The sequence below is a fragment of the Onthophagus taurus genome, chromosome 1 (assembly GCF_036711975.1).
Source record: "Onthophagus taurus isolate NC chromosome 1, IU_Otau_3.0, whole genome shotgun sequence".
Lineage (NCBI taxonomy): Eukaryota > Metazoa > Arthropoda > Insecta > Coleoptera > Scarabaeidae > Onthophagus > Onthophagus taurus.
In genome coordinates, this window is record NC_091966.1 from 5,907,937 (window position 1) to 5,935,481 (window position 27,545).

Genomic DNA, 27,545 nt, shown 5'->3' on the forward strand with positions numbered 1-27,545 from the left:
ATAGTGGTGGAACGGATATCCGGCAACTATCCGGTATTCGGCCTATCCGACCATTTTTTAAAATCCGGCCGGATACCGGATAGTTACCAAATATCTGGCTTTGGCCGGATATTAAAAACCTATTACTTAGTACTCCACCATTCACAGAAATTAGTATCTCTTTTAGGTGTTGGACACTGCAGATAATAATCAAGTTCAACCCCAATAGGACTTTTTTCATTTAACACATCTTTATTTATATCAGGTTTGTCATTAGCAACCTCATTATAACAACCCCAATACGATATGTAAAATCTCTTGTAGCAGTTTCGTCTAGTTTACTTCTCTTCGCTTGTAATTCATCATCACATTCATTACTAACTGTCGCGCTGTTGTCACTTTCGATTATTAATTAAAGTATCCTCTTTTTAATGCAAAACGCCGCACACAGGCGAATTTTTTAAAAATCTCGTCCAAAATTGGAAAAATTTAAGGAATAAGATTGAAAATGCAATTATTGCTATTTGATTAAGTAAACCCCAAGGTGCCTTGAAACACCTTATTTATAATTATTGTAACAATCGCCGCCAAAATATTTTAGTTGTTAATTGATTGTTTAGTAAACAGTTATCACCTAGATAAAACATCGGTAAAAATTGTGGTTTTTAATTAATTTTTTCCTTTACACTTTTTTTATATATTTCGAAAATTTATCATAGAACGTATTGCTGGTGGTAAGAAGAATTGTGTAATATACAGAAAGCAACAATTCGGTTATTAGTATTTTTGTAATATTGTTTCATTACATCATATGTGGAAATTGAGAAAATAATTTATTTTACGATATTTAGATGGGCAAAAAATAAATTGTTTAACATTGTTCAAAAGTAATATTGTATACGTGTTGTAGTATAAGGCCCACTATTGTAGATTTTACTAAAAATTCTTGCGGTATTTTGCGGATTAACCTTAAAATAAATTTTTATTATAGTGTGTGTATAAAATTCTGAAAAAAATCATAATTCCGCTATGTGCTGTTTGTTTGGGGAGCGCATTTGCAGTTAGAAAATAAATATAAGGGGACACTTTTTCACTATTAAATTGATAATATAGGTGTCCACAAAAAGGTTTCTAACCAAAATTACAATTTATTTTCTGAAACACTAATTAATTTTAGTATGAGATGTTAGCGTTCTAAAGTTAATAATTGTCTAGAAAGAAATTAAAAACTTGAATTGACACACTGAATTTTCGGTAAAATATTAAAAGTTGTTATTGTGTCAATTCAATTTATTATTTGCAAGATTTTTTCCTTGAAAATTATTAAACATCCGTCTTATACAGGTTGGTCCGTTACTAATGGGACACAGAGCAACAGTGAATTCCTTACATTAAATTATTACGATTTAACCCAATTTATCTTAGTCTACTTGTTAATAATAACGAAGTTACAGATGGGTAAAGTTTATACTTTATTTTCATTTTTCTTTAATAATTTTCACTGTCAATTAGCATTAATACTCTAGTATTAATGCCAATACTGTAGTATTAATGCCAATTGAGGGTGTTAGTCTAGTGTTTGATGAAATAAAATCATTTTCAACGCCAACTAATGTTTACTGAGCATAATTAAATTTTGCAAAGTGCCTTACAGTGATTATCTTGGAACGGAGAACTTTAGAACATGTCTGAGAAACTGTTTCAAGTTGTGTTAGTTGCAAAAATTTTAACGATGATAAGGATATGTCTATTTTAAAGGAGTTTTTTAAGGCAGGCAGTGCCATCTGAAAGATAAATCAAAACTAATACCAAATTATTATTTATCGTCTTAAAAAATGGTAATGTACCAATTTTCATGGTCATAATGCAAGAGAAAACGAAATATTTAAAGACAAGCGAAAATAAAGTATTAACTGTAATCATCAGTATTTTCGTTATTATTGACATAAATTGGATTAAATCGTAACAATTTAATGTAAGGAATTCACTCTTCCTCTCTGTCCCAGTAGTAACGGACCACCCTATATATAAAAATATAGGTAGATACAATTAAATAAAATCGCAGTATATCATAAAATACTTCATCTTTGTTAATTGTATAGATATTTTTTAATTTCCACCAATTTTGCAGTAAAAAATTGACAAAAATATCTTTTTGGCCAAGATTTTTAACTAATTCGCTTCTGTGCGCCGTTTCGAAAAATCACTTTCAGTTCTTGAGAAATAAATTTTTGAAATAACCGACAATTTTTGGAATTTTGCAATTTTCGCCGATTAAGTTTTAAAAATTTGTATAAAATCGATTTCTTGGAATATGGGTATGAAAATTTCCCAAAATGTTAATAAAAGTGTCCTCTTTCAAATGAACCTACACATTTTGAAAAATAACTTTTAGTTTTTGAGAAACCAATATTTGAAGTTTTGATAAAATTTTCGATGTTGTAATTTTCTTCGATAATTTTCAAAATTCGCTATAAAATTTATTTGTTGAAGGATCCTGGTGGAAATATAATCAATTATTAATTAAAGTATCCTCTTTTTAATGCAAAAAGCCGTTTTGAAAAATCACATTCAGTTCTTGAGAAATAAATTTTTGAAATAATCGTCAATTTTTCGAATTTTGTAATTTTCGCCGATTAAGTTTTAAAAATTTGTATAAAATCGATTTCTTGGAATATGACTATGAAAATTTCCCAAAATGTTAATAAAAGTGTCCTCTTTCCAATGAACTAACCCGTTTTGAAAAATAACTTTTAGTTTTTGAAAAAACAATATTTGAAGTTTTGAAAAAATTTTCGATGTAATTTTCTTCGATAATTTTCAAAATTCGCTATAAAATTCATTTGTTGAAGGATCCCGGTGGAAATATAATCAATTATTAATTAAAGTATCCTCTTTTTAATGCAAAAAGCCGTTTTGAAAAATCACATTCAGTTCTTGAGAAATAAATGTTTGAAATAATCGATAATTTTTTCGAATTTTGCAATTTTCGCCGATTAAGTTTTAAAAATTTGTATAAAATCGATTTCTTGGAATATGGGTATGAAAATTTCCCAAAATGTTAATAAAAGTGTCCTCTTTCCAATGAACTAACCCGTTTTGAAAAATAACTTTTAGTTTTTGAAAAAGCAATATTTGAAGTTTTGATAAAATTTTCGATGTTGTAATTTTCTTCGATAATTTTCAAAATTTGCTATAAAATTCATTTCTTAAAGGATCCGGGTGGAAACATCATCAATTATTAATTAAAATATCCTCTTTTTAATGCTAAAAGCTATTTTGAAAAATCGCTTTCAGTTCTTGAGAAATAAATTTTTGAAATGATCGAAAATTTTTTTGAATTTTGCAATTTTCGCCGATTAAGTTTTAAAAATTTGTATAAAATCGATTTCTTGGAATATGAGTATGAAAATTTCCCAAAATGTTAATAAAAGTGTCCTCTTTCCAATGAACCCACACACATTTTGAAAAATAACTTTTAGTTTTTGAGAAACCAATGTTTGAAGTTTTGATAAAATTTTCGATGTAATTTTCTTCGATAATTTTCAAAATTCGTTATAAAATTCATTTCTTGAAGGATTCTGGTGGAAATATCATCAATTATTAATCAAAGTATCCTCTTTTTAATGCAAAAAGCCGTTTTGAAAAACCACATTCAGTTCTTGAGAAATAAATGTTTGAAATAATCGATAATTTTTTCGAATTTTGCAATTTTCGCCGATTAAGTTTTAAAAATTCGTACAAAATCGATTTCTTGGAATATGGGTATGAAAATTTCCCAAAATGTTAATAAAAGTGTCCTCTTTCCAATGAACCAACCCGTTTTGAACTTTTACTTTTTGAGAAAACATTATTTGAAGTTTTGAGGAGATGCCGAATATCCAGTATCCAGCTTTTCGCAAAATCACTATCCGTTCCATCACTAATTATTAAGGGGGCCGATACATTTACATATACAGTGTGTTAATTAATTGTCATTGCAAGTATGCAACCAATATCACAGCATTGGTATTGCAATACACGATTTGCGTATTTGGTTGCATACTCCACGGTGTATAATTGACATTACAAAAGAAAACTGACCTGCTCAAGATTACTTCATGGTATGATCGACATTACAAAAGAAAACTATAAAACTAACCTTACCCAACATTCTTTCTTGGGTTGATCGACATTTGGAAACAAAATTAACCATGCCTAACATTTCTTTGCTTCTAAAATGACACTGTGGTCTTCATTAAACAGACTAGAAGCAATAAAAGCAGTCATTTTTGGAAATTTTTTTGGGGTCAATCGTCAAACCAATCGAGTTGAAGCTTTCGTTAACATTCTGAGTGTGTCCCCAAATACCTGACTAGCAAATTATCATGAGATAGATCTTTATAAATTGCCAGTACATGTTTTTGTATATCTGGATGAAGTAGTAAATGATGACTTCACTAAATGATACTGGCTATACTTCTGAGAATAGGCAGACCATAATACGTAGTCAGTTTTCTTATTAGAGCGTCTGTCAATTTTCCTTTCCTTCCAAGCTTGTTTTTCTTATGTTTCAGAGTCGAGAGCTCATTCTCTTTTCAACATGTCCAATATGTTTTGTTCTCTTGTACGACACTTCTTTATTGACTACTCTTACAAGTTACAGCTTGTATTATAAATTGCACATTTAGTTGCCTAACACACAGACCTATCACGGCCATTTTTGGTACTTGTAGAAATTCTTGGAATATTTTGAAGGAAATCTCTCTTTAAAGAATTAGTGAAGAATGCGCTTCAAGGAAAGCATCTATTAGTTCTGAGATACGTGGAATGTCGCTTTAATACTTCAGTATCGCATTCTTAAGATGTTTGAACCTTATCAAAAAAAATTTTATGTTTTTTAAGGTTCTAAATGTATTTCACCTGGAAGTACCAATACAAATACAAAACCTAAATTTAAGGGATAAATTGAATAAAAAGACATAATAATTCATAGAAAAAATTGTTGTATATTTGTATAGTAGGTTCTAAGTAGTTTACTTTAAAATAAAATCGTGTAAATTTAAATAAGTCTGTTGTAACAGTGGTAAAAGTCCTCGTATAACAAATTCTATTGTGGCAAATAGTAAATCGCTTTTTTCTTTTATGTTTTCATTTACCTTTAAGAACACTTGACTGAGATTTTTTACATTTTATTTCTTGGTTTTTTTTTAGTTATTTTTTTTTCTGTAAGAGTACTCGACATATTCACAATGCTCGGATTAATTTTAACTGTACATGAGGCTCACTCACAAGCCAATCACTTCATATAAAACAACCAAACACACAAAAACGAAACATTTTGATTTATTTATTAATATTTCCCTCATTTCCTTTAATTTATAATTGCATTACAAGAATTCAGGAAAGTTAAAAATGCTAATAATTCGTTTGATTGTTTCATAATGATTTAAAAAAGGATTTAAATCAACAAAAATAAAAATTAATAGTACAAATCTGAGTAATTATTAATCATAATTTTTTAATAATCTTTTTTTAAGCATGTAGTAAATTATGTACACCATAAATAAAATGATAATAATATGTGTATATTTTATGTTGTTGAGAAATAAATGCAACACAATAAGTCAGATAAAGACATTAAATTTAAATAAAAAGACATGCCATATTTTTTTTTTGATAGGCGTAATTCACAAAAAAATTTTTTTAAACTAATACTAAGTTTAAAATAGTAACATTTAGCTTATGATTACTAAAAACGAATAAGAAGTGACAAGGAAAATAAAATAATAATAATTAATGAAAGTGAACAAGCTGAAAATACTTATTGATAATTAAAAATCAAGTCGAAAAGCAGGATAAATTCTTAATGTACAAAACATTTTATACAAGTAATTATTAAGGATGAATTCTAAAACGCGATTTAGATATTATCAGGTTCTTTAATCGATGATATGCAGAATGAATCGTATCAGAACCCAATAATAACATTTTATTTGAAATTAGAACCCGTCCTTAATTACTTTAAAAAGTGGAAAACAATTTGAAACGGGAAAACTCAACCCCATCCTTTTCGCTCCCCATTTTTATTGCCTAAAGCGATAGCTTTTGTGATAATTATTATTATTTTTATGGTGAAAGTGTCTCTTGTTCCGGTGCTTCGCACTCGTATTATAAAATTGTCTGTAAGAACCATTATTTTTTCCATTCCATGTACTATTTTTTACATTATGATATTCCTGTAACAGAAAGAAAGAAAAAAATTTCGATTAGCGATAAAAATCTTTGAATCGCGGCGACTTTTTTAACAATACCATTTGTCCAGCATTCTCTCACAGTCATTTTTGATCTATATTTTTAAATTATTTAATTAAGGTTGTCTCTCATATCATCTTTTTACATCTAAGGTAATTTTTTTGTCACTAGCTCTAGGGTTTCCTATACAAATAATTTACAAAGTCTCCTTTAAAATGAGCTTGATCTAAACACGTAAAGCGTTTCGTTTTTGAATAACTTAATTTTTTGGTTCAAAAACATCCATTAGTTTCACTCGAACACTCCAAAATCCGGCGAACAATTTACTTTATTTGATTTATTTTTTGGCTGATAAGGCATTTTCATGTACTATGTGCAAAGAAGTTCCGCTTCCGCATCGTATTTTTAATTTTCTGTTTATACATATTTTATTTTTGATAGTTTATTTACTTTTTGTTTAGATTACGTAAAATTAAACGCAATTTGAGTCAGAGCGGGCGTCACCCTTCTGTTATTCCTGATCAAATTCCACTTTAAAGGTTTTTTAGATATCCTGCGTCTGTTTTGTCACTAAAACAGAGTGCAAAAATTGTATTCACACACCTGTACATGATAACTTGCCTTCTCATTAATTTTTTTTTTTTCATTTTTATCGACACTTATTTTATGATCAAAAAGATAGAGTGCGCATCAAATGTAACCATCACCATCTAATTTGTAAGTCTCTATAATTATCATAAATTAATTTAAAAAATTATTCCAAAGCAGTTAGTAGTTGAGAGTCCGGCAGGGAGTTCCAAAGGTCGTAATAGAGTTAGTTTCTGAGTCCGACACTCAGTTCCAGATAGAGTCTGGCAAGGAATTCGAGAGCACTTCGGAGTGAAGTAAATAGAGTTCCTGGAATGCAACCAATATCACAGTTATATCTTCTGGCAGATGAGATGCCAGTTTTTGAAGGTTGTTGTTGGAGTTTAGTAGAGAAGTTCGACGAAAGAAGTAGAGAGGTTGGAGTTAGCAGTGAGTTTTGAGTTGGAGTACCAAGAGCAGAGATGGATTCAAAAAAGTAGTTCGGCAAAATGAGTAGTTTCCAAAAAGTCGGTTCGTACTCTAGTCTGGACTGGGGTACGAGAAGAGAGTCGAAATTCAGAAAAGAAGAATAGAGTTGATAGAGTTGAAAATCAAAGTCAATTTCCGGCAGGGTTGGCTATAAAGCAAGTTTCAATCCGTTCCAACAGCGTTGAAGATTATGTACGAAACAAAAAGCTCCAGAACGACGTAAAAATAATACTATTTATTAATGGAAAAGTAAGCCGGGAAAATATATATACAGGGTGATTCAAAAAACCGCTAACAGACTTCTAGAGTAAGTCTTAATACACATGGGGTCGCAAGTGCCTCGTTGGCGAGATATAGCGGATCACAGTTTCTTTAAAATTAAACATTATCTGCAATAACAAGCACTTTTTTAAAAATATTGTCTACGCCGTTGCTCTCTACACGTGTAAAGTGATCAATATTATCTATCAATTAGTCTCTTACAAAACTTTGATCAAAGCAATAGAAAATAGAAAATTTGTTAATTCAATCAAAAACTGTTCCTTTAATCAAAGTTTTGTAAGAGAGCAATTGATAGATAATTGATCACTTTACACGAAAATACTGCACGTTTGACAAAATTAGCAGTGGAGTTGAAAATATTTTTTAAAAAGGGCCTTTTTTTGCAGATGTTTAATTTTAAAGAAACTTTGACCCGCTATATGTATATTAAGACTTTTCATCTTAATTTTTGATGTATTACCTGCCCTAGAAGTCTGTCAGCGGTTTTTTAAATCACCCTGTATAGAGCAACAACAGGACCATATAGTATACACTAAAAGTATAATGCTAACGGAACCAGACTTGTAAACTTAACAGATGGACAAATCATGAATGAAATCGATCATATTTTGATACACAAGATAAAGTTCCAACTCGACTGCAGAAGCTATACAGAAATAAACATCACCTCTGACACTACTCAGTTGCGGAGACTCTCAGAGCACGAATATAATGGAAGAAAACAATATAATAACCATAACAAAACGAAAGATAACAAGGTATTACGTCGGAAAACAGAAAAACCTCGAAATATCATAGATATTTTCATCTACGGCTTTGACAATCTTGACGATAATACTAGATGAAAGCGTAGGAGAAGTGCTGAAGACTAAGAGAGCAGCAAAATAACAAGAGAGCAATAGAGGAAAAGAACAAATCCTAAAAAAATGATAAGATGAAGAACTGGAGCTAACATTCTTCTTCTTTCCGTGCCTTCTCCAATTCGGAGGTTGGCAATCATCAGGGGAATACTAACTTTTAAAACCACTCCCGAAGGTTCTTTAGCCAACAGTTACGTCTTCTTCCTATGGATCTCTTTTCCAGAATTTTACATAATGATTTGCAAAAGTTAGTACTTTTTCCATCGGAGATAACATTGAAGAGTACAAAAACAGAAAGAATAAGTCATGGAATTATCTTATTTCCCTTACGATTTCGAAAAGAACCATGAAAAATCAATAAAGCGTCCGCAATTTCAGGTTGCCTTCCAAATACTGTTTGATCGAACAAATTCATGCGTATGCATGCACTAAGAGCATGTGAAGAGTAACAAAAATGAAGACCAGGTGGGACAAAATTAAGAACTCAGACATAAGAAACTAATGCGATGTTAAGGATATTGTGAGATCGGGAAGACAGCGCAAGAGATTATGCTAGCACCAAAGAAAGAGCGAGAAAGCTGCTATCCAAGAGGTATTTCAGAGGCAAACCTAATCAAAAACAGACCACACAGGTCTCGAAAGAACTTCTTCTTATATAACTCTTATATGGGAGTGATACACTTGTTAGAGCCAAGCAAATATGTGATAATAGGTGAGACAGGAAAGTATCGAATACTTTAATTTCAAAACGGACCAGGTAAAAAGTTTGAATTACGCTACTAAAACAAGAACCTTCAAAAACTGGCATCTCATCTGCCAGAAGATATAACAAAAACTGATCTAAATCCAGATAGTCTGGTTGTGAATCCTTAATTTCTATTCAGGAGTGTAATATTACACGATTTGCAATACCAATACTGTGATATTGGTTGCATACTTGCAATGATGACGTCGAGTACGATAATTAATTAATACACTGTAACTCAGGTGGTATATGATCCACCTGGAAATCCTGAACTAAATATTTATATAACACTGAATCTATAGATTTGCTTTAGTTTAACGCCCAGAAAAACAGAATAACGTAGTTTAAATGCAATAATTTATATTTTGAATCCCAAGAGTTTATATAATTTTGTATCAAGGACAGTAGAATCTAACAGGACTGCTACATCCATTGTTGTTTTGTAGCCCACTACGGGTTGGTTGCCCGCACTCTACGTCAAACTATTTGCCACGCCCAGTTAACTGTCACTGAGTTCTATGCGTTTGCTGTGTGTCTTTAGAACTTATTAACCTTTAGCGGGCCGGGATTTTAGGTAACATATTGTCTGAAGAAAATCGATACAAAATGTACTTCATATGATATATTTATCATATACAAAGTACTCATAACATAGACCACCACTTAAGTGGTGGTCCCGATCCTCTAAAGGTTAATGTATTATATTAATACGTCTAAAGCAATAAAACGTTTACGATATAACCTCTAAAAATACACAGCAAACGCATAGAACACAATAACAGCTGGCAAATGCTATGACGTAGTGTTGTCACAACAATGGATGTAGCAGCCCTGTTAGATTCTACTGTCCTTGATTTTGTGTGTACATTAATATATGTATTAATAAAAGACAGTTATTAGTTTTCAAATGAAATTAACACATTGGCTGCCACGTGATGACGTCATGAATGACATTCATATGTGAATGACGTGGCAGCCAATGTGTTAAGGGGAGTTACATTTGATGCGTACTGTATAATTTTATATTTAATAATAAAACATAACATTTGAATTTTGTTATAATCATAAAACAGTCGTAAAATTACCACAAAAAATTGTAATATTGTTTTACTTTTGCTTAAACTATAAAAACTTGCAATATTTTATAGATTCTTAGGAAATTAATAAAAATAATAAATTTACGAAAAAAAAATGCTTTGGAGTTAACTTCCATTGGTTTACTACTGATTGTAACTAATTTAATAACCCCTGAATCAAATTCCATCTTTCTAGCAATATTATCGTGATTATCTTCGCAATTATCTTTGTGGTCTTTACCATACTCAAAGACGATTCATGTTAAGTAGAACGAATAACTTCACAACTTCTTTTTGCTTCGAGGGACTAAAACTACATAAAAAAATATAAAATTCATTTATAACATCCCATCTTTTAAACTTAACGTATAGATAGATTCAATTATTTCTTCGTAACGTCTTAAAGAAATGTGTAATATAACTTGCATCAACGCCTGATCTCGTTTACCCTAACAATTGTTCTCAAATAAGATTGTGATGGCTTCGAGCAAGTCAGATTTCAAATTCCACATCCAACGTCAAAGTCTTTACCATTTAGCGATAAACATCTAAATTTCGAACGACCATATCAACAAGTACTACATAAATTTCTATTCCAAGAAAAACGTAGTTCAGAAAAAAGATTTTCCACTATGCTATGATACATGAAGATTGTCACAAATGGTATCTCATTCATCTCCTTTCATAACACTATTCACTACAAGGATTAGTTAAATTAATGCATTGGAGATTCATTAATCATTCATTCAATTTCCTTGCATCATGCTGAAAGTAATCATTGTTTCATTTCCATCCATTTGGAAGACAGCCACATAAATAGCTTCTTTCTGTTCTTTCAATACTCGAAGGTTTTAAGATTGTATGCATGTATGAGGTGATTCCACATGAAAAATCGCATATGGTATATTAAGCTGTAGCTATATAGCATATTGGGCTGAGGAATCCAATAACTAACACTAAACTTGGAAATGATAATGGGTAATCGATGCTTTAGCTGTTTGGGTATTTGCCCGCCTCATTATATTTACTCACACCGCACCAAGCCGTTATTTTGTGGATTCCTTTCTTGGGTGCTATTGATACACAAGGATTATTTTAATCTGACGTACGAAGTTTAATCGCTGTACTTGGTTTCAAATTAAGGCGAAAGTTGAACTTTTTGCTTGCGACTATATCACTGACGAACCTATACTACTTTTGAACGGGTACATTTCACAAGGAAAGCTTCCCCAGTGTCAAACTCAAAGAAGTTTAATATTAATTTAAACACACCCTCAAATATTTCCTTGTGTATTCAGCGCTTATATTCAATATCTCGAACACAACAATAAATATTTAGTTACTAAATGAAAAAAAAATTATATGCAGTGAAACAATCCCACAAAACGCTACAAAATATATCAAAAATTTCTTTTCAGAAATGTTTCCAAAAGAGATTGCGCTTTTCTTGAATACTTATATATAAAGAGAACCGCCAATTATTAATAATATTTGGAAGATCATCTTGTACACAGATCACGGGTTCTCAAATTCAGTTCATAATTTCTGTAGATGATATTAGTTCCTCTAAAAGTATTAGTGCAGCCCTTATTAGTTTAAGGCAGATTTTGCGTATTCTTGATAACGTTTCAACTTCATTTCTAAATCCGAATCATTACTTCATGTGTCAAAAATTGACTTAATGTCAGACAATAACATTCAATTTCGTTCATAACAAATCGAACAAAATTAGTTTCTGTCGATGGAATTAAAAAACATTTTTGGAGATAGTGTATCTTTGAATCTACAAAATCCTATAGTTGCAGCGAAAATTGTGCGATCCTTCAAACGATAAATGCTAGGTAGAATATAGAAAGCAGCTCACGTCATTTCAATAGCCGTATTTTCAAATAACTCAATCAAGAAAGCAAATAGTGCATCAGATATATGAGCAGTAGCAAATGGTGTGGTCTTTAAATGAGCAAATCTCTTTTCATATAAAAATATGTTTATCTTTTGGCAAGAAATACGCATTTCTTCTTTAATAAAGTCAATATTCTTCATATTCTCAACTTGATTCATCTTTATTTCCTCTTGAAATATGGTCGTAATTATTCTCTGTGTTATTGTGATCATTATCAAACTGATCAATTAAAAATTCATCCATTGAAGTAAATATAAGAAATAAGGCGAATACATACAGTGTAGAAAAAAAGTCTGGGACCTTCAAAGAACTTGCAAGAACTTTCTTCTAGCAAAAACTATATTTACATATGCTTACTTCTTAAAAACTACTTGACATTGCCATAACCTAAAAGGAATTGTTAATAACTTTAAATATTAAATACATTTGTCATGTTATAATAAATGTTACACCATGTTATTACTATCAATATCATTATGATTCATTAAGTGTGATTTTTTTACACTACTACAGATATATGATAATAATATATCATACTTATTATTATTACATAAATATAGACTACAATAAAATGCTAATAGATCAAAAATATTTTTATTCTTTCACTCTACACAACATTTTTGTGTTTTTTTTAAATACCTTTACAAAGAGGGTCCAGTCGTATCTTCATTCAGCACAACATAAAAACTTCCACGTCTGCTTTATTTGCTTTAAAGCTTTATTTGAAAGTGATGTAAACAGCTAAATGTTTAAAGATAAAAGTTTCAGAAGACACAGCAACAAATATACACAATAAATATATACCAAGTGTCTCTGGAATGGGTTGAGATATTTTAGGTTTGTAAGAAGTTGTTGTTAGAGTACGTAAATCACTTCAGTTCTTAAGTATTATTATATTTCTTTGTACAAAAATAAAGATGTCGGTGCAGTCAAAAGAAACTTTCCCTTCATCATATACTTTTTACTCCATGATTCTTTCAATGATACAAGTGTACAAAACGGCGCCTCTCCTGTTAAATAATTTGTGTTTATATTGTTTATTTATTATAACTATTTATATAGGTAAATGAATAAAATCTCGACGATCTGGAAACATCGCTCGTTTCACTTCTCTCTGAGATATACAGTAATCCACTACAGTGTTTATGTATACATGGGGGAAGTAACCTTCATTCAAAATAATAACTTTACATTCACTAGCTCTTTATCAATTAGTTTTAGTCCAGTTTAACCCTTTTAATCCATTTTTAATTAAACATATTGAACTTATTTGTTTATAAAGATTCGGTGTATATAAATAGGAGACAGTTTCTAACACATTATAGTGTAGGCAAAGAAGCGAAATGAACGACGTTTCCAGATCGTTGTAAAACCCTTTGTTAATTGTCTGTTGTGTTTTTAAATGTAATAACATTTACTATGTATAACATTGTAGAAAGAGACACCTATCTAAGTTACACAATGGAGAGAAGTATAAACACCATCTCTGTCACTTCAAATCTTATTTCCAGAATAAGGAGTATCCTGGATTGGTTGCTGCTTCAACTCCAATGAAACATAGTGCATTAGAGCAGCTTACAATAGCTCCCCTATTAAACATGCAGTTTGTCATACCAATCAACATATAGACAAACCTAAGTAACTGTATTACACGTCCAAAGTATTCATTAATTTCACTTTAAATGATTTCCTTTATTTAATCAATTACTTTTTGATTAAGTTATTAATTGTGTTTACTTTGATTTTGAAAATTAATCATACCCTTATTAATTTTTTATAACACTCCAATCATAAATTTCAATCATTTTCCTTACTTTTTAATAACTAAACATTATTTTACAAATTTAAATACATTTTTAACAATTACAATTCATCATTCGAATGAAAAAAGTAATGTAATAAAAGTGATTTGATTTTTTTTCAATTTTTTCAAACTTTCTCCTATTAATTATTTTCATTTCTCATTTACAGTCTTTTTTCAATTAATTTCCTAAGTATCTACAAATATTGCACAGCTTTAAGCAATCAGCTAAAGTAAAAAATCATGAATTGTTCCCTTCTCCATCACATTGCGAACTTAAATTAAAATTAAAAACATACAAAATCCAAAAAAACACAATAGAACTTACTTGTACACGATTGTATCCTGGGTTCACCTTATCACCATTTGAATTTTTAACATATTTCGTTCTGCCTTGGTCCATACTATCGTTTAACGATCGTTTTCTATCTTCTTCTCGCCTTTCATAAAAGTTCTTTTTCACTTCCTTGTCCATTGTGGACCGCGTACCATTCCACGAATTTACGGGAGCCGAATAACCATCGTGAGACATTTTTAATAATTCATTAACGGTGGATCGGTTATTAGTATTCTTTTTCTCCCAACTGCTACTACCTTCGCTTAAAACTTCTTCGCTCGTTGATGTTACTTTCCAATCACGCCCTGTAGCTTTTGTGCATATCCTCGAATTTTCTTGGACATCCTCTGAACTTGTCGTGCTTTCATCATCGTCATATGGTACTAATTTTTTTACCGATTGCGATGACGACGTCGAAGAACTCACCGAAGAAGCCATCACCAATTCAGAGTTATTTGAAGAATATTTCGCTTCTTTCGTAACTTGATTAGGTGATGACTCAACGACAGGATTTTTTACTAATTTTGATGACTTAGACATATTATCACATTGATTATTTGTTTTCTGGGGAGTTTCACGTTTTTCTTGTTTTGTATCTTTCCGTTCTGATTCGTTATCGCTATCTGAAGACGACAATTCCAACGAATCCGAACTGTGCAAAGCGGAGTTACCGTTTGCGGAACTCGAAACGGCCCCGTTTTGACTAGATTGCGAAACTTTTTCTTGTTTTTCTAGTTGTTTTTGTTTTTCCGGCGGCAACTCTGGACCATACACTTTATTACTTGTATTGCCGTTTATGTGTGGTTTGGTTGGATGAGATGGCGAAATTGTATCAAGTGACACTGATGATGATGTGGACGTGTTGTTTGTTGTTGAACTTGCTGTTTTTGATGCTACTGTTGTTAATCCATTCGCTTTTTGGGGAAATGGTGGACATTCCAATTCATATAATATTATGTAGGCGTTTGTATTAAATACTGCTTGATGTGAAATTGGTCTGACCTGCAAAATTTATTACAGTTAATGAAATGAATCACAATTAAAATAAAAAAAAGGTTGAAAAATAAAGTAATTAAAGTTATCCTTCATTCATTGTGCTAATTCTGCAAAATTAAAATAATAACTATTTGAATTTCATTTATAGGAGAAAACAATGATTATTTTACTTACCATACTATCATCAAATTGATAATAGTTGCCACATGGCGCTTGGGCAACTGCAGTATAATGACCACAACCCACGGTGGGCCCCATATGAGTAACCAAAGCAACAAACCTATATACCAAAGGAACCGAAGGTTTATGTCTCGCATATTTTGTTAACTCAAGTCTTTGCCGAAATTGCACATGTTTAGTTAATTTATTGTTGCTCACAGAGAACCGTTTTAATTGTATACACAAAACCATAGGTTGGCGTTCTAATAAAAATTGTTTAGTGGCTGGAACCTAAAACAAATAATTAAAATAAAGCTTGAGTTGAACGCTTAACTTTAATATGTTTCGGATTCATGTTGTAAGTTTTAAATTTAAACTATACAAAAAACTTCTTACTTGATTAGTATCAATTTACTCGGAACCGGTTTCGAGCTTAGCTCATCATCAGCCGAATCTACGTAAAAAATTACATTATGAACATAATATTCGAAAAAATAAACATAATGAAAAACAACATACATAGAAAATTAAGAGAACTCACTTTCTCGAGATAGAAGAAATCGTTTCTTTATCACATGCACATGCTAGAACCATTAAAAAAGACGACTTAAGAAAAAAGAAGCGAAAGCTGGATAACCTAAGAAAAAATAGAACAAGTAGTATAGAGCCTGAATCTAATATATCTAAACCTGATCTTACTCAGTATAAGAACCTTATTAAAATTAACTTCAGTAAAGAAAAATTAAATTTTCCCAACAAATGTTACAAATTCGCATTACCTTCAAAGATCGACTTACCACTGACCGCTATAGACTTTGATGTAGCTATCACAAGAATATCAGAAAAGAAAACCATTAAAAATGAATTAATTACCCTCTTAAAAAGATCAGAAAAGAAAATAATAAAATAAAAATAAAACTTCGAACAGACTTTATTGGAGGATCATAACATCTATAAAGAATAAACTTAAAGAAAACAACGCAATATTTGTAAAGGCAGAAAAAGGAACTGGAATAGTAATTATTGATAAAGACTCTTCCATTTAAAAAACTGTAAATTTTTATACATAACAATTACATCAAGCTGATTAAAACCCCAATAAACAACATCAATAGGAAAACAAAAGAAATAATAAATAACTGTAAAGAAACATTACTCTACTACACTCCCAAGTTGAACAATTCCAATAATTATTTTTTCACACATATGAAACCTGAAATCCGTAGACTATATTCACTACCAAAAATTCATAAAGAGGGTATGCAGATACGACCTATCATTTCCTTTAGAAAAGCTCATACTTCAAAGTTGGCTAATTTCATGCTAATTTTCAAGCTAATCGACTTCCACCCTAGTTTTGGAGAACATTGAACTTAATAATAAAATCCTTTAATGTCACAAATTTCTATTCAAATATGCCTATAGAATATACTCTTCAACTTACAGCACATATTTTCGAAAAATTTTTAACAACAATATTATTGTGAAGCACCTAAACACAATTTTGAGACACATAATAATTATTACAAGATTAATAAAGGCCTGCCCATGGGTATGTCACTATTTTGCTTGTATCTGAAATATTCCTTGACCACATTGAAAATACTCTCTCTAATAATCTGATTTTACATCTTTCGCAAACCAACTAATGTTAATACTACAATCCCATATGACCCTTCTCATCCATTATCCCATAAATTTGGAACTTCCATTTTTTATTTAATACAGCCCTCAACTACCCACTTTCAGGTGAAGATAAAACAAGGGAATTTACCTACATCTATAAGCTGGTCAATAAATTTCCAAATAAGGTTATTAATAAACTCCTATATAAAATTAAACTTCAGAAAGATCCATTATACTCAAAATGTACAGAACCCAAGATTTACCAAAAATATTTTTTCTAAGTATAATGTATCCTTGGCTTTTTCCAATAATAATTCTATTCTGAAATTACTCTCAAATTGTCATATGGAGAAGATAGACACTCTTGACAAATGCGGTGTTTATTCTATAGAATGTTTTAACTGTAATGGAATATACATAGGGCAAACAGGAAGAAGATTATGCATATGAATACATGAATACATGAATAAATGTAACTCAAACGTCTATAGACATCACATTGACACTGGACACATAATAAATTAGAATAATGTTAGAATCATTCACCAATGTAATAAGGGTTCAAAAATGGACTTACTAGAGCAATATCAAATTTATAAATTCAAGAGAAAGTAAGATTACACATTATTGAATGATCAAATTGACATTTAATATAACCCTGTTTAAATATTTAAAAGATATACAGGGTGTGATATACATCCTATATAACAGATATCAGATGTATATACAGATAACAGATATACATCATTAATATTCAATATGTATTTGTTGATAAATAAGCTGTAATTTAGAATAAAAAGAATTTTGAAAACTAGTTTTTTTGTTAAAGTTATTTTCTTTAACTTTAAAGTCCGTTTTTAAAATTTTTTCATTATCATATCTTCATGGAAAACACGTTTGGTAACATAGCAGATCAACATTTTAACATTAAGATTTTCGATTCAAAATCGAACAACGAATCGACACCCTGTATAATTTGTTAGGTTCAAATAAAAAACAACATCACAACATATCGCGTTCAAGGTGTGTCAAATGCCTGGAATATGCCAATAACTTCGCCATTTATGGTTTAAAAGAAAAATGTTTCAAATAAAAAATTATTTATTAATTGCAGCGCATTTTACGGCGATATTTGCTTGTTTACAGTTTTTTGTTTCGTTGCTATGGCAACCAACATTGTTATTTTAAATGGGATGCATGTCTTTTTTTGCATATTTTGATAGAGGATAACTCCCTCCACCGGATATGAAAAAAATCGAGAAAAGCTTTAACGACAGCTTTAAATGTCAAAAAATTGACAGTTTAAACGAATATGGTGCAATTAAGCGAACAAAGAATACAAATATTAATGATGAATGGGTACAGTGATAGAAAACGCACTCAAAGTAAGAACAACTACTTACAACTAAGTAAGTACAACTTCATCTTCGTGGGTAACAGCCGCCATTATACCCTTGTTGAATAATATACTATTATCTACAACTATTGAATTATCTATTCGTTATACATTTGATTTTTGACGGGTAATGACACGAATTACTCGCATGACTGACAAGTGTTGAATAATGAAGCCATTATTCCACAGTTCTGACACGACCTACTAATCAAAAAATAAAATATAACAGAAATGACAGCTTTCTTATATTGAGGTTATGTCTGAAATGACTATCCAGTTTTTTTTTCTTTTTTTGTATTTTTTTTTCAAAATTAAATAGCTGTAGATAAAGTATAGTATTCAACTTGCGTATAATGGATGTTACCCACTCAGATTACAACAAGATTGCAACTTCATCTTCGTGGGTAATAGCCACCATTATACCCTTGTTGAATAATATACTTTTATCCACAATCACCTTATAATTGAAGTTTTATCCACACTTATGAACCGTATAAAGTACCACTTTATCCACTAGTGGAATAATGTTACTTTCATCCACTAGTGGTATAATGAAAAATATAATCTTAAATCAATCACATCCTATTTATTATTTATATTAACATTAATAGACATTTCATTCTTTGATTCGTCATATCACTTTCTTCCATTTTTCACCAACTTTATGTTTACAACCTTTACAACTTTCACACTTTTACAAATATGTTGCAAATGGAGTCGATAAACAATCGAAAATAAATAGCAACAATTCAACACCTCCATATGTTTTTTTAGTTAATTGCAATGATTTTTGAGGTGACAGCCGCTGTCAGAGTGAAATGTCAAATCATTTTTTGATAACATCAGATGAAATTTTGGCGATTCTGATTCTAAATGAGTGTGATTGTGGATAAAACGCTGTATTGCATGCGTGTTTTAGATGCATTTTATTCACTTAAGAACATTCTTGCGTGAATAAAATGCTGTCTGAAACACTTACACAATAAATAACTATAATGTATCTTTTCATAAATTTTGTTTTAATGACGTCGTTTTTAACTTTTTGACAGTAAATTTACGAATGTAATATTTTTATTGTTTTTCATTATGTTTATTTTTTCGAATATTATGTTCATAATGTAACTTTTTACGTAGATTCGGCTGATGATGAGCTAAGCTCGAAACCAGTTCCGAATAAATTGATACTAAGCAAGTAATAAGTTTTTTTTTATATAGTAATAATTTCTTAACTTTAATATTTACCTTCTTTTTACACGATTCGCAATGATACGAATCATCGTCCAATTTCTCTCTCGAAAAGTATCCGTCGAGGGCTTCCTCGACCGTTTGGGCTTTCCTAATATCTAAAAGTAAGTCTTGGAAATGCTGGAATGTGGTGCTAACATGCCCACATTGTAAACACCGCACAGTCGATCTTAAATAACCTCCGAGGATTTGGTTGAGGGGTGTTGTCTCTTTCGTTCGAGAATCGAATTGGGATTGATTCTTAAAACGGCTGAGATAGGCCTTTTCCATCGCTTCGACCAGATACCTTAGGAACTCGTGCGCATCCTCTTGTCGACCCGGTATTAAATTGCGACAAACGACCCGAAGCTTATTGTAAATTAGGAAGGGACGGATTGAGTTTATGTTACGCTGTTGCGAGTCTTGGAGTGTTTTTCTCATTGCACAAATTATACATAAACCACCTAAACAAGTTAATATCATTATTAAGAAATAATTTATAAAATTAAAATAATCAAAATATCTTACCTGATTCGGCGCATTCACTCATATGTTGTCTATCCGACATAAGCCAATTTACAAGAGCAGGTACATGAAAAAGAGCTTGTAGTGTAGAGTTCAGGTAGCAGGTATTTCCCATATTAACCATCCCCGCGCCTACAGCCCAATCCGTGATATTCCATCCTAATTTTACAGCATCTAATGGGTACAGTTCGTTTTTTGCCACGGTCAACGTTTCATCTGCACCCATTTTTTCAGGGGCACTAAAAAAAATCAAATAACATTAATTTAATTATAATAAACACAGACATAGATAAAAATAAAACTAAGTTGTTGTAGCACAAAATAACTTCGAATGCCAAATATACTATAGTTTACAACCTTGACAGCAACAATGAAATATCTAAATCAAAATCATTTTGGAGAAAATCTAATATTGAAATATTTATGTTGAGATTACACGTGGATCGAGACTAGCAGACAAATTGTTCTTAAAATAGCATGATTCTTGTTTGCTTAAACTGATAATATAGACATAAATGCAAAAAATCAATTTTATAAGATATTTAAAACGCTCAATTTTATCATACTCAAGCGATATCTTGTTTATTATTTGATATCATATTTCGTTTTTTGTTTAACGTAAACAAGAATAATTTAAAAGGAACCTTAATCATGATTTAAATTATTATGGATCAAATCTTGTTTTAATAGGTGATCTTTTAATGGATTAAAAATATTTTATTACATATTAAGCTCATTTTTGATCGATTTTTAATTATGTACGATTTAATTGAAATTTGATTTATAACGAAAATTAAGAGGCAGCAATAAAAAGTTTGCTACGATATCCATTATTTTATGGCGTCGAAAACAATTTAATACAAATTCCTTGAAGACTCCTACGTCACTTTCTTGGAATAACTCGAGTTTGCTACACATCTTACAACAATAAAAACTTGCCATAAAGCTCATGACTACTGACGTGCTAAAATGTATGATATTTAAAATTTTCATGAAGGGGACTTTTATATAAATAAAGAAATTTTGCCTTGCTATTATCTATTGCCAATGGCTTCTTAAATAACACTTAGAAGTCATAGTGCTTCTAACATGAGAATGTTAAACCTCTTCTTCCAAGGAGGAAGCTTTGGCAACGAACGGGCAGTAAGGTTATCCACATTAGAAAGAAGAAAAAGCAGTATTTGGAGTCAATGCTAAACCAGTTTCAAGTTCAGATTAATTTCTGAGGACTACGGTGGATGATCCAGCGTTTTAGGGTGTATACAGCACGAAAAAACAGAAAACACAAACATTTTGCTGCTATCAAAACAAGAACCACACAATACGATATTATTGCTATTTTTAAATATGCTTACACGGCGATTATCCTTTATCGATAAAGCTATTAAAGGATTTCAATGCGTTGGAATCATTTCAATAATTCTAAATATTTTTAATGACGCTGATTTTACTGCGGACCAATACCTGTACGTTGGCGTTACTAAAGATAATCCCCAACATGATTAAGCCTATAAAATTTTATTCTCCACCAACCCTCAAAATATTAAAGAAATTATCAAACGATTCAAAACTTAAGTTTTTTCACGTAAACAAAAATTTTCTTAGAAAGAATTCAATAGAACTTTAAAACACAAGAAATAATTAAAGAAATAATCAACAGAATTATCACCAATAATTTTAACATTGATAAAAATAAGCATGGATAAACCGCTAAATACCAATTTTTTAAATTAAAAGGTATTTTTAATACAATTAAAAGCGGAATATATCAAACATCTTAAGAATGCCAATGTGAGCACCATCTTTCCAATGGTACATGTTAAAGAAATAAACATGCTTTGGACTAGATTTACCATGTGGAGACTGCTAGATGCGCCAAATGCATGGAACACCTAAAAAAAAAGTTATAGCCTATATGCGTTCTGCTCAAAAAACGACCTTATGACGTAAAACTTTTCTATAATCAATAGTAGGGAATAATACAGGATTATTTAAAAATAGTACTCCAAAACATAATAAAACCTTAACATTAATCTGCTACAGATTAATATTTGCAATCTCTGATCACTCCTATAACTGAAACCAATAGAAATTTTCCGCAACTTTGTTGACTCATTATGCCCTTAAAGAAAAGGTTAAAATTAATGCCCACAATAAAGAAACTATACCATATAGACTTCCAATTGAATAACAGCCACTTTTACCATCTCTTGATAAATTTTTCCCATTGATAAATCTTTTAGCCAGTGAGAACGCTTAAAACTGCCATAACCATGTTAACTATCCCCTAGATAATTTATCAGGAGGATGGTAAGTCGGCCTTAAAAAGACCCCCCGTAAAGTCAGCATAGTTCATATTCTAGTTCTGGTACAGAAAAAATTTCTTGATTTTCTACAACATTAGCAAAATTAACATTAGTAAAGTAAAAATTACTTGATGGACAAACAAAAGTTCAGTCGTGAAAGGTCTCTTATATTTGGGGTGTCCAAAAATATTTGTTACAAAAGTAACAATACAATTGTAAGATATTCCACAGAATTTATGCACAAAGATAATATATTATACACTAAAACTCTGCAAAATAGATCCCAACAGGATAATACTGAACGAGCAGATAGCACGTAAACATACCTCGAAGAATAGAGTCTCCTGTGAAGTGTGAAGTCCGTGCTGTTCGATTTATGCATGCTGAGGGGTGCAATGCAGCCGAAATTCATTAAAGAATAAGTAATGTATACGGAAAAACAATCATGAGTGACAACAAGGTACGGTAATGGTGTAGGAACTTCAAAGCAGGACGTTTATGGTGCAGACTAACATGGAAGTAGTAACATGTAGAGTGTGGCAATCTCTACACTATCGTGATTGAGAGACTCCAATATCGCAAACTCTGTGCAATTGTCCGACCGTCACAAAATCCAGCGCATGATGACGGAGAAGATTTTTTTGAACAAATTCGTCACAGAGGACGAGGCATGGATCCTTCACGAAACTGGAGAAACGAAAGATCAAACCAAATAGTTGTTACATTCTGATTAACCAAGTAAACCAAGGAAGTTCAAGCCAACCTTCTCCAACAGAAAGTGAACTGGAAGGGAAAAGGTGTTGTTTGGCTTGGTGGAATTCTTGGAACGTGGCACGACCATCACTGCAGTTTCGTTGAATGTTTGTGAAGGGCAATACAGAACAAGCGCAGAAGAATATTGCCATCAGGCATTGTTCTTCTCCATGATAATAGAGAAGATACATACTCATATTGCAGCTGCAGCAAAACAGGTCTTGCAGTTTTTCCGATGGGATACGTTTTGCCACCCACCATAAGCCCAGACTAAAATCTCTCTGATTTTCATCTTTTTGCTCACATGAAACGTTGGCTACGACAGAAGTTTGTCTTAGACAACGAGGTGCATCCCTCGGAACGGCTACTACGTAGAGAAGTAACACACTCTCTCCACACTAGGTTGATTCATGCGCAAGATACATATAGCGCATTGAGGTTCCAAACGAATTTAAAGCAATCCCACATGTGAAATAATTTTATATTATTTTTAGGTAATTTTTGATAGCTTTCAAATAATTGTTGGAGATAAAATAACCTTATATAAATTTTAATATTAATCATATTGGCATGCTTTATAAACAGAAAATAAGATTGAATTAAAATTATTACATTTATATAAGAAATAGTAACTGCATTTGGTAATAAAAAAACAGATTTATGCGGAGCAAAGTTTAATTTTGTGCGTAAGCATATAAGAATAACGCATAATAAGTATTTTTTGCTTCAATAAAGCAAGTGCATAAATTTTTATAGCAATATTCAAATTTCATAACAAAAAAAACTTAAATTTTTTCAATACTATTCTAAAAATTCGCATTATTTGGGAACTTATTATTCCCATTTCTATTTTAATCGATAAAATTCATGATAATATGATTTTTATTTAATTTCTGATAGTGATAAATAGTAATAAAGTATAATACATAGTTAGATAAGTCTATAAAAAATTTTCTCCACATAGAGATGTGTAACAAGTTGCCTATATTAAAAGTAAATACAGTAAAACCTGAATATAACGAACCTCGTTAGAACAGTCTTTGGATATAATGGACAAAATATTTTTAAGTCATATAACATAAATGTTAGTGCTTATAGATAGAATCTAACTCAACCCAAAGTTGCTGTATTCCATGCTCATAGATAAACTCAGGGTATTCCCCAAGTTGTTTATATGATGTATAAATCAAGGACGGTAGTTTCAGTTTTAATTGTTATACAGTACTAGATTATTCAAAATTTTTAATGAACGAAAATTAGAACTAACACTAGACCTAGAACAACATTCGGGTTAAATATTTCTAGTTCTAGGTATAGTGTTAGTTCCAGATAATTCAGTGCTATATTTTTATTGAACTAAATAAGAATTAATAAATACAATAATAAAAATATACAAGAATCTAGCTCGTACTAGTTTTAGGTTTAAAGATATTAAATCATAAATAGGCTATATTATTGGTTCAAAGATATAAGAATAAAATCTTCAAGCTCAGTAAATTGAGGATGTTAAAGTAAAGAAGTTGAATTTAATTGTTAGAAGTTAAGCGAACTTTTAAAACTAAAATTTTAACATATAAAAAAAAATTGATTTAAGAAGCAGAAGTTTTTTATTTAATTAAAAATTGGGAGCAAAGAAACAAAGTTAGTCCCTATGAATAAGGGGGTAGAGCTGATTTTGATCCTGATTTTTGAGGCAGAAAAGGAATAATCAAAAAATACTTACAGTCAATGAAGTTACTGGAGTGAAAATCATAGAAAAGTGACACTTTTTGATAATCAACATAAGGATGAATATAAAATAGCTAATGACGTCGTTAAAAAAAGCGTGGAATCTAAAGAAAATGGAAAAAAACATCCATTTCTTCATTATTAATTTTCATTATTATCATTTCTTAAAATGTTTACTGATTTAAATCTGTTTTTTTCATTTTCGTTAGATTCCACGTTTTTTTGAACAGCGCCATTAGTTATTTTATCTTCATCCTCATTTTGATTATCCATCAGATACCAAAGTGTGTCACTTTTCTATGATTTTCACTCCAGTTTTCTTGTAACTTCATTGACTGTAAGTATTTTTTTGATTATTCCTTTTCTTCCTAAAAAATCATGATCAAAATCAGCTCTCCCCCCCTTATTCATAGGGGCTAACTTTGTTTCTTCGCTCCGTATTTTTAATTAAATAAAAATTTCAATTTTTGGCCACCTGTATACGATACCCTGATACTCTAGAATATTTCTAGTTCTAGTGTTAGTTCTAGTTTTAATTGCTATTAAGCGCTAGATTATTGTATATTTTTATTGAACCAAAAGTGAAACTAACACTAGACCTAGAATTAGATAGAAACATTCAGGTTAAGCCATGTTAAGAGACGCACAGCTAAACTGGATCAAAATCTTTATTTTCTATTATGAACCTTAAGTCTCAAACTAACAACATTACAAAACACGAATAGAATAAATAATTTGAAGTTAATTTCAAGTTTGCAATAGAAGTTGCCTACGCATGTGTGACGTCATAAAGGGATCTTTGAGCTATTTAGCAGTCCTCTTAGATTCTAGGGTCCTTAGTATAAATATAAAGCCACGTAGACAGTCAAAATACATTAAAAATATTCATTAAAACAGTTTAAAGTGTAATTTTTCATATAAGGGATACTCCCTTCCCTGTACTAATCCATTAAATCGAGATTTTACTGTATTTCAAAAGAAAAAATTTCTATTTTCAAATTAACTGTACGTGATATCAATCGTTTCAATCGTAGCGATTATTTTCAATTAGTTTTATCTATTTAGTTCAAAAATAAAGTTTTTGGCGCCTAGATAAAACTCAAGGTCGCGCAATACAAAACATCCCCACCTAAAACAAAAAAAATCATAAGCAATATGTGTTGCCTATATTTCAACAAGTTAATATCAACAAAACCTTTTTGGTATTCACTTAAATTCACAAGATGTTTTCCTTAAACAGGAGATTTTAAAATAAATCTCAATATAAAACCAATGATAATGTTGTAAGAAATAAATTTTAAAACATAAATAATCTTTTTAGGTGAAAAAAAGCTTTGCTTTCAAATCTACATATGGATGATTATCATGAGGAAATAAATGTGGAAGATTTTAATTAATTTTTTTTAGTAACAATTAAAATTATTATTATTACCTGACTGGTTGTGTTTCTGTTGATTTGAGTACAATATATTTATTCTTAAGTTTATCCAATACGGTTGTTTGATAACTTCCAGCGGGTTTGAACTCGATGTCGGCGAGAAGGGCCTTTTTAGTGGCCCCAGCCAGTTGAACGTCTAGGTTAGCCTCGGACGTCGTTTTCGAGAGGGAACTGCGGATCGCCGCATTAACGGGATCTAAGGTGCTAGCCGGCATTCCTATGAAAAATGTATAGGACACGTGCCACAAAAGTCAAATAGTACGGCGAAAAAAGAAGCCGATGCCGAAAGTAAACGCCTCTTACCGTATCGTTATACGACTTTTCCTCGCTATCTTCTCGGCGGACAACAAACCGCTAACATTATCCGTATAATTTCCACTTGATTCGCGCCAAAATACTTGTACCGGAAAAACGAGATTTTCTTTAGACGATTTCCGAACAACGTTCACCAAACAACGTAACAACACTGATGAGTGGTGGCGGCGGAGGACAAACTCGATCATTTACGTTCGACGTGAGCATGCGCACTAACGAACCAGTATGACCACTAACTATTCGAGACTCCTTTGATATTGAACTGTAAGATTTCTATTTTATTAATTATTACTCTTCCTTTTTCGTTGATTTCGTTAATTTTCTTTTTATTTCTTTTGTATCTTTCAGTAAAAATCCGATATCAAATTTTATTTTATTTACTGAATTTGGACGGCGCGCTTCGCGTTCTGTCAAACTTTAAAACAAAAAAATAATAATAACATGCTTTTTTGGCGAGTGGATCTATTGATTTTTCTAAACGACTTTTCTTCGAGGTGTTCAACCGCGTCGACGCTAAAATATATTAAATTAACCGGTTTTATTTAATTAAAAAACGGTCGTCATCCCGGAATTTATCCGTGTTTATTATCTGTTTATCCTCCTCTTATCTTTCGATCATTTCACCGTATTTTTTGACAGGTACAGAAGTTGTATTTTTATGAGGCACGTGGTTTTCAAGTTTTTGTTACTTTTTTTTTTAAACAAAATCTTTTTATTAAATAAATTTTTTATTTATTATTAAAAATTGTTAAAATATAACATTAAGTATTTAAATTCTTCTAAATAAAATTGATAATAAATACGAT

The 27,545-nt window shown here is 30.8% G+C and overlaps 1 protein-coding gene across 3 annotated transcripts; it reads right to left on the reverse strand.

Moving 5' to 3' along the window:
- Window positions 1-5,525: 5,525 nt before the first annotated feature.
- Window positions 5,526-26,899, reverse strand: LOC111414768 (ubiquitin specific peptidase 36). Of its 3 annotated transcripts, XR_002706301.2 has the most exons (8): window positions 26,728-26,899; window positions 26,419-26,641; window positions 20,203-20,438; window positions 19,693-20,138; window positions 15,444-15,719; window positions 14,265-15,275; window positions 6,273-6,783; window positions 6,106-6,197 (listed from the first exon to the last, which is right to left on the reverse strand). XR_002706301.2 is itself a non-coding variant. In XM_023046211.2 (7 exons), the coding sequence occupies exons 2-7, from the start codon at window positions 26,637-26,639 to the stop codon at window positions 6,045-6,047; spliced, it is 2,343 nt and encodes a 780-aa protein (XP_022901979.2). In that variant the 5' UTR covers window positions 26,640-26,641; window positions 26,728-26,899; the 3' UTR covers window positions 5,526-6,044. The 3 variants fall into 3 exon arrangements, 2 of the variants coding, with proteins under 2 accessions (XP_022901979.2, XP_071051285.1); XM_023046211.2 differs by lacking the exon at window positions 6,273-6,783 and having other exon boundaries at window positions 5,526-6,197; XM_071195184.1 differs by lacking the exons at window positions 6,106-6,197; window positions 6,273-6,783 and adding an exon at window positions 14,132-14,211.
- Window positions 26,900-27,545: the final 646 nt, after the last annotated feature.

Excerpts from the sequence above, each read along its gene's own strand:
- LOC111414768 (XM_023046211.2), bottom strand. The coding sequence starts at position 26,639 with ATGCCGGCTAGCACCTTAGATCCCGTTAATGCGGCGATCCGCAGTTCC. Across the intron at positions 20,139-20,202 it reads GAGTGAATGCGCCGAATCAG|GTGGTTTATGTATAATTTGT; the intron begins GTAAGATATTTT and ends TAACTTGTTTAG. Across the intron at positions 6,198-14,264 it reads CAGGATACAATCGTGTACAA|GAATATCATAATGTAAAAAA; the intron begins GTAAGTTCTATT and ends TTTCTGTTACAG.